At 43.2% G+C, this 7,862-nt stretch overlaps 1 protein-coding gene across 1 annotated transcript in view; it reads left to right on the top strand.

Annotated features, from left to right (window-relative positions):
• The window catches only part of CCNDBP1 (cyclin D1 binding protein 1), a 19,512-nt gene extending 13,307 nt beyond the window's left edge, over nucleotides 1-6,205 (top strand). The window contains exons 7-11 of the mRNA XM_018564310.1: nucleotides 226-302; nucleotides 983-1,236; nucleotides 2,553-2,613; nucleotides 3,660-3,706; nucleotides 6,063-6,205. Coding sequence (XP_018419812.1) covers nucleotides 226-302; nucleotides 983-1,236; nucleotides 2,553-2,613; nucleotides 3,660-3,706; nucleotides 6,063-6,171 — 548 coding nt within the window. The 3' untranslated portion in view covers nucleotides 6,172-6,205. The remainder of the gene's footprint in view (nucleotides 1-225; nucleotides 303-982; nucleotides 1,237-2,552; nucleotides 2,614-3,659; nucleotides 3,707-6,062) is intronic.
• Nucleotides 6,206-7,862: the final 1,657 nt, after the last annotated feature.

The raw sequence follows: 7,862 nt of genomic DNA, 5'->3' as shown, positions 1-7,862 counted from the left end.
AATGCACGCCATACAACCGATCGGCGGCTATAGAGCGAGTCTGCCGTCCGTTCTTTCTTAACGGGCGGACGGCAAGAGGTTAATGTTCAATTGGTTGATGACCTGAGAACATGCAGTATGCAAAGCGTATGTATGTATGTATGTATGTATGTATGTATATGCATGTGTGTGTGTGTGTGTACATATATTATCATAGAATCTGTTCTCGGTTTAATATTTTGACAGATAACCATGCTGCTGTCGTAATTATTGTATCTGGATATCTGGGTGTAGTCAAGGATGCCCTAGAAGAGATGGAACAGGTAAGATCCACTTTACACCCGATCACTATCACCCACCTCAAAAAAAGGCCTTATGTTGAAACAATTGCCTTCTTGCCTGCCGCCAGATCACTGTGCAGCCCAGCCAGGAATAGCACAGCTGTTGCAAGTAAAACTGGCTTAGGTTCTAGTGTGTATGTGCCACGGCCCATTCATATGGATTATCCATACTCATGGTGGCTTCCAGCTATCCAACAGAATATGAACCATGCCCCATACATTCCTATGGAAGGCACACACAACATCCTTTAAATGATTAGAATTTTTTTAAAGGGAGGCTATAATTTTGGTTCACTTTTATTTATGAAAGTTTACATTTTCTAACTACTTTTTTCTGTGTAGTTTTTCATATGTGAATAAAAGTTTAATACATGACATTGTGGGTTAGTTGAAGAGATGGCACATCCACAGCTGCCTGCCTGTTTGTTAGCTTTGCCTGATTGAAACTTTGACCAGAGCCATTAATAAGGGATAAGTTACTGCTCTTACTCGTTATTTTGTGTAGGTAAATTGTAGCTTAAGCTATGGAACTTTTTGATATATATATTTTTGGGTATGTTTGGGTATGTTACCCTGTCATGTGGAAAAAAAACATTGTGGGATTCTGTAATTATTGCTTTTTCTGCTCTGCAAATAATACCTAAAACACTGCAATGTGACAGGCTCTGGCAGGCGGTGAGGACCCCTTCAGTGATGTCCTCGAGGATGATGAAATGGGTGCTCGTGGAAATCAGGATACTTACTGGTCCGAGGCAGACCACAGGCTTATTGCTCCATGCTTGGGCCTTATGAAGGCCTCTAAAGCCTGTCTGAAGAAGGTTCTGGGAGCCCTAAAGACTCATGGGAAGGTGGAGACGGCAGATCAAGTGGCACAGCTGGACGACTTGGCCGATATTACACAGGAAGTGAGCCCCAGGTATAAGCTGTGTGCACTTTTATTATATTATTGGTAATGAAAATCCCCATGTGTTTACAAGATACCCACACACCTTGCAAAGAGATCTTTCAGCCTATATTTTCTCACAATCAATAAATAATTCCTATGATAGTCACATCTTAAACGACTTATGGCATTTTTCTGTGCCTGTTCTTTATTGTTGGCAATATGGCCACTCCTGTCGTCATGCCAGCTCATGTCTTAAAGAGAACATGAAATGTGGAAGCTGTGCCCACAAAAGTCAATCCGAGGGAAAAATACCAGTTACGTGTATTTATTTATTTTTTGGTGCCGAAACCCGGGACCGCAGTTACGTGTATTGACTCTGGTCTTCCTGCAGCTGATCTTTTCCCCATTACTGATTTATGTTCTGCTCTGTAGTATGTCTTTGTGTAAAGGCATCATCTTGGTAGTGACAGGACTCTGCTTTCACATACCAGAGCTGCCCCTCTAATGACCTGTGTATCTGATGGCTGGTCAGGGAATATTCAAGAAGCAAAAGCAAAGGTGCAGAAGATAATGATCCACAGAATGAATAAAGTAGATGCAGGGAGATGGATGCACTGCAGCTCCTTGGGTTCAGCTTCCTCTCCAGTAAATAGAACAGTGAGCAGTGCAGTAGTGACATCACCAACAGGGTTATTCACTAAATGGTGAAGAGTTTAGAGAAAGCTGAAATAGAAAGTGAGTTGAATTGGAGACTTTTTCCAAATCGGCTATTTTGCCCTACAGTGTTCACTCCTGCGTTCTCCAGATTCTTCACCCTTTTTTTGTGAATAACTGAGTGCTTTTCACTCACCTCATAGTTCTAGCCGACCTGTGACAATGAGACTGTCACAGGTCGGACTCAGTAGATCTACGTCGGGATCCGCTCCGGCTGCGGCGTCTCAGTATACTGTAGCTCGCGGTATACTGAGCTTAGGGTAACGGGAGGACGCTAGTTTGTGTCCTGCCGTTATCCTAAGGAGAACTATGGGGAAAAACACTGACCCCATAGTTCTCTTTTAACCTCGCACAAAATCTCCTGACACTAGCACTTATAGGCAGCAATGACTTGGATCTCACACGGCATTTATACAGATATGAGGCTGATGGCACAGGAAGGCTTAGTTAAACATAGTACACTGATATTTTTCAGGAGGAATTCAAGATAAAAATAAATTTTTCAGGTTTCTGCAATATTTCTCGATAGTTAATCTAAACTTTTTGATTTTAGGTCTACTCTAAAACACATATAATTGCCTGATGGATTTTTGTTGTTGTATTAATTATTTGTAATATATTTATTTTAACAGTGTGGATGAATTGGCTCTGAGTATGTACCCTCCAATGAATCAAGCAGCTGTTCGCCTTAATGTACGTTTCTTCTAATTTCAAATCCTTTGAAATGCATTGGCCTCACTGCTGCCTCCTGTTCATCATTTGGCTGTCTGCTTATAAGATATACTCTTGTGTGCTTAAAGGGTCAGTCCATCCAAAACTGATATTACAACATTTGGTAGATGCTGGAGAGTTAAACCGCCTGACAGTGTCATATCTCTTGAGGACTCTGTTGGTGGACTATGTGTTCTTGAGTTCCTGGGTCAGCACGCCTGGAACACAGAAAGTTGGGTGGTTACACCCAATGATCCTAGATGGACAGGAGCAGTCATCAAATTTAATAGGGAGATCTCTTGTTAGAGTAACCCAAACATATGAGAAGCCCGAGGCTGACTTGGCCCACCAGGCTACATTTGTACCTAAAATATCACTTTTTGATGGATTAACCATTTAAAGCCAAACCAATTAAAACTTTTTCGAGGAAAGCGTTGGAGCTTTGGTTACTTTATGTTGGTAGTTTTTCCAGCTGTTCCTGTCTAGTTGATGGGTGTCGGGCAGAACAGGATTTGAGGAGAAACCTTCCCAACAGGGAGAGGGGTAACAAAAACTTTTTGGGATCTACTCTTTCTTCCTCACCGATGTCGGACAGAACAGGAAGTGAGGAGAAATCTCTGCAATAGGGACACAGAATTTATAAATCCCAACTGAGATTTCAACCTTTTCCCACTGTCCAAAATTTGGTAAACAAACATTGGCTGGAGTTTGGCTTCCTCACATTCCATTTTGTATTCTACTCATGATTTTGTAACTCATCCCTTCTCTCCTTTGTACCCTTCAACAGCACCTTTGTCAGGCAACCCATGTTTCTTTAATTTCTTCTGTTTGCCATCAAGCCTGTCTATACTGCTGGATTTTTCTTGATGTGTATCAATGTCGTACGTCAGGATTTATAGATCAGCCAGTTTTATTTGAGACTTTCTGTACTTATTGCCTCTTTCTTGCCTATTTTCTTCAGTGTAGTTACCTTCATTTGAAATCTTATATTTGACTATCTTAATTGTTTTTCCTGTATCATACTATAGGCTGCAAAGTTGTCCTCTGTGCTGAAGAAAGTGCTGGAGATCACAAGGTTTGTGGATTTTTCATTGCTTGACCCACCCACACGTACTCTGTCTTAAAAGGGACCTAAAGGTTTCGGAGACATACTGAGCCATTAGGAGGCAGGGTAGGGGATCCCACAGTGTTGGAAAAAAAAAAAAGCTTACATGGGATCCTGAGGACATGGTGGACAGTGCAGTCTGGTGCTGATGGCAGCAGAAACTCCAGGCAAGTAAATGTTGGCTTTGATTATGTTAATGCCCACAATGCAAAAACGTGACCCGCATGACTGCCAATGCACCTGACCTTGATTCAGAGACCTGTGTGCTGTCTAATCGGACGTGCACGTTTTTACTTTTCAATATCCGACCATGCTGCCGCCCTCATGGCTAAGTATTGTTCTGAGGCAGACCTAATTTTTGAGTGTGTTCCCACAATTCATGTCATAGAGAAGTAGACAAGCACAAGGTGAAGGAAGATTATCTCCTATGATACAGCAGAAATTTTCATTTACAAGCATTTGGCAAAAATATGAAAAGGTGTTGAGTACTGGACTGCAGAAAGGTTGGGCCTATCCTTTTTAAGCAGAAACTGCTTAAAAGGATAGGCCCAGCTAAGTCCTGCAAGCACAGTTGTGTAGAAACCCATACACTGCTGACAAGGTGCCCATCCAGATAATCCCTATCCCCACTGCCATGCTAATATCTACACAGGGTTCACAATGTGCTTTTACTGTGCAGGAAGCCATACATTGCTCACATTTTTACCTATCCAGTCCAAAACCCTTAACTTTGTGGTGCAATGTGTTGCTAAAATGCTGCAGGTGTGATTTTAAATGCACCACAATAGACTTGCATGTTGTGATTTGGCCCTGAATTACATATAGCTGTACTCTAGACCCTTGGTTCTCAACTGGTGAGTCGTGACCCAAAAGTGGGTTGCGACCCTGTATTCAGTGGGTCACCGCATGCCTTCCACTTTTCTAGGTGAGAGGCTCCTCCGCCTCCCCCTAGCAAAGCACTGTCAGTTCTCACGCCAAGCAGCCATTCAAAATATGCTGCCCAGTGTCAGCTTGGGGTGGGATGGGAGCTCTATTTATACGTGCATTGTTTACAGCTCCCTCATGTGTCCTGTAGAGGTGCCCCGACCGGAGTGACGTCACACCTCTACAGGACACGTAAGGGGGCAGTACAAGCAATGCACATATGGATGGAGCTTCGTCACAGCACAGCAACCCACACCGGACCTCAGGCTGAGGATCCACTCCAGGTCTTGTAATATAGGGAGACTGGGTTGATCTTAAAAAAAAAAGAAAACCTATTAAAATTGTTTTTGGTGTGTGTATGTCTGTGGTTGTGCGTGACTGTCAGTGTTCACACTACTGCAGTGCGGTAATCGCACGGTACCACGCAATTGCTCCAACCGTGCATTCTGGTGTGGGAGCTGCGTTACATTGCCATTAATTTGAATGGCACCACAAATGCACCTCCCACCCACAGTTCGATCGCCCGCATTGGAACAGGCGGTACCACAATGCCGTGCATTCCATTGCAGTGTCACTTGGGTCACGACTTAAAACCAAGGACAAATGTCGGTCCTGAGGTTACACAGGTTGAGAACCACTGTCTAGACAGACCTAGAAAGAGCCAATTAATGCAGCCGTGTATTGATTGAATAATTGTTATGTATTGTATTTTGAAATGCAGCTAGTGTAAGCATCTGTATGTCTTGTTATCAAACGCTATGTGGCAGACTCTGATTGGACAGGTTTGTGCTTCGTGCTAGTACAGGTCTGCTGCAAGCACATATGCTGATACAGAAAATGCTGACGAAAGGAGACAACATAGAGATGACTTCATCTGTCTGGTGCTACTCCTTTATTATTCATTCACAGTGTGTGGGCAGGGAGGTAACCAAGCTTGAGGATCTGACAGGAATGCCTAGATCCCAAAACTGGCGGTACAGTGTTAAAGTTCTTTGGCAGGGAAAACAGTTCCCATGTATGTATCAGCTTTCCTGGAAATCATCTGTTAGCTTCTACTGATGAAACGTTGGGAAGAGAGTGGCTTAATAGCTATCACTGCTATGGCCTTGCAGTGCAGGGCCACTATAAGTCCCTATGTTCTCCCAGTGGCTGCTTGAGTTTACTTTGTGCTTTAATTTTGTCCCAGGGTCTCAAGTCATGCAAATTGTTTAACCCTACTGGTTTTGTAGCCCTATATATTTGGTTGTTTGACCTGCAGGATGGGATTGGAAGTTTCTCAGGGGCAGGAACCAAATCTATGTAGTTTGTAAATTTCTTTTCATAATAATTCAGCAAACAAAATGATTGAAATTCCAAGTTTGCATCTATTAATTCATGTTTTTTATCTATTGTTTGTTTTCAGGTCAAGCCATGTATGTCCCGACAGTGAAACCAGTTGGGTGCCGTTTCTCAACAATGCCATTGACCACAACATGAACAAAGTTAAAAACCTAACCCAGAATGCTCTCTGATGGAAGAACGTCTTCTTACTCCAAATCAGTGGATGCCAAGAGTCCGATATTCAAAAATCTTTCCCAGGGCACATAAACGACTCTTCTGTACAGCAGACATGTTTTCCTTTTATTGACTAAGGTTAGCCCACCCAAAACCCATTTTGTGGTTTTGGGTAGGTGCCAGCAGCTTGAATTGATGTGTAATCTCTGTACCTGACTTCCTCCTCGTTCATTTATGCTGCCTTTGTGAAAGAGTCTCTTCCGGGTTGGAATTTTGCTTTGCTTGTACAGTACTGGGAACACAGCAGCAGAAAATATGCAGAAGTTTTGGGTGGATCAACTGTATATATAGATACTTCAAATCTAGTGGTGGGCAGAGCTTAGTGGGTAATAATGGCCCAATGGAAGTTTCATATTTTTTTGTGTGTATATTTAAGAAAAATTTGCAGGAAAACATTGTTGTGCATATGCCTTGCTTTTATTTTGTGTCCAGTTCAGCCCCAGTGGCAGCACAAGGTTCTTAGAAATGGGAGCATACTGCAGAGGACCACTGATTAGTGGTCTCCCTGCAGCCGTCTGACATGCCCCTCAATGAGTCAGACCAGTGCCCCTGCAATCGGCAAAGCTCAAGGTTTGGTAGACCTAACTTCTGTGCAGAGGTAGTTCTGATCCACCCATCGCCAATTGATACCAATGTTGGGGTTAGACCTACCAACACCCCCCCCAACATTGGTATCAATTGGGCAGTTGGTGGGTGGGAGACGACTCCTCTTACACAGGGCTTAGTGGTCCTCTCTGCATCGTTCTGCTTTAGCTATGAACTTTGTACTGCCACTGGAGCTGAATTGGGCACAAAATTAAAGACCTAGAGGGCAATGCTTTCCTATGCAATTCTAAACTAAAAGATAAACTTCAATTTGGCTCTAAGGCTTCATTAAAGCAGATCTCCAGGAATTTTAAATGTTAACCCTTGCAGTGGGGCTACCCCATGCACTGCAAGGGTACCTGCTCATTTTTGTCTAGGGGACCCATTTAAGAAGAAATACTTACCCGAACATCAAATCTAGGACAGAGACCGCTCACCTCTTTTAACTTGGGCTCTGGTTGTGTTATGTCACTTGGTGTACTCATAACTAATTGAATTAGACATAATGACTCACAGGACTTCAGACCACTGGAGCCCAGGGCAGAAGAGGCTGCATGGACTGGTCTAGCAGCCAGGTGGGATCAAGGAGCGGGTGAAATATTTCTTCTTTATTCTTCTTTCTAGACAAAAATGAGTAAAAGCTGCAAAGTAAGGGACCATTTACACTAGAAATGTTGAAGCTGCACAGGCCACTTTTCCAGCGCAGCTCCAATGCACAGCAAGGCAATTTGCCTTTGTTTCAGTGGACACAGTTCACACCACCAAGTACAGCATGCATCCACCGGCAAGCACAACTGCATTGCACTGCCCTGTGCTAATTGAACTTCATGAAATGTCACAGTTCAATAAAGTTCTAAAAAAAAAAAAAAGGTAAGCACTGCGATGCATCTGGATCAGCATTGTGCCTGTCATTGAACAGGCCCTTAATAGGATTGAAAATTACTTTTTTCAATTACAGTAACATGTTAACAGTGGCGTCACTAAGAGGGTGCGGCCCGCAACCGGGTGACACCATTGGAGGGGTGACACCAAAATGACTGTCATTTTTGGTGTCGCCCCCTCT

The sequence above is a fragment of the Nanorana parkeri genome, unplaced genomic scaffold (assembly GCF_000935625.1).
Source record: "Nanorana parkeri isolate BGI_ZX_2015 unplaced genomic scaffold, ASM93562v1 scaffold743, whole genome shotgun sequence".
NCBI lineage: Eukaryota > Metazoa > Chordata > Amphibia > Anura > Dicroglossidae > Nanorana > Nanorana parkeri.
The sequence above is the reverse complement of the archived record's forward strand: the minus strand, read 5'-3'. Positions and strand labels throughout refer to the sequence as shown.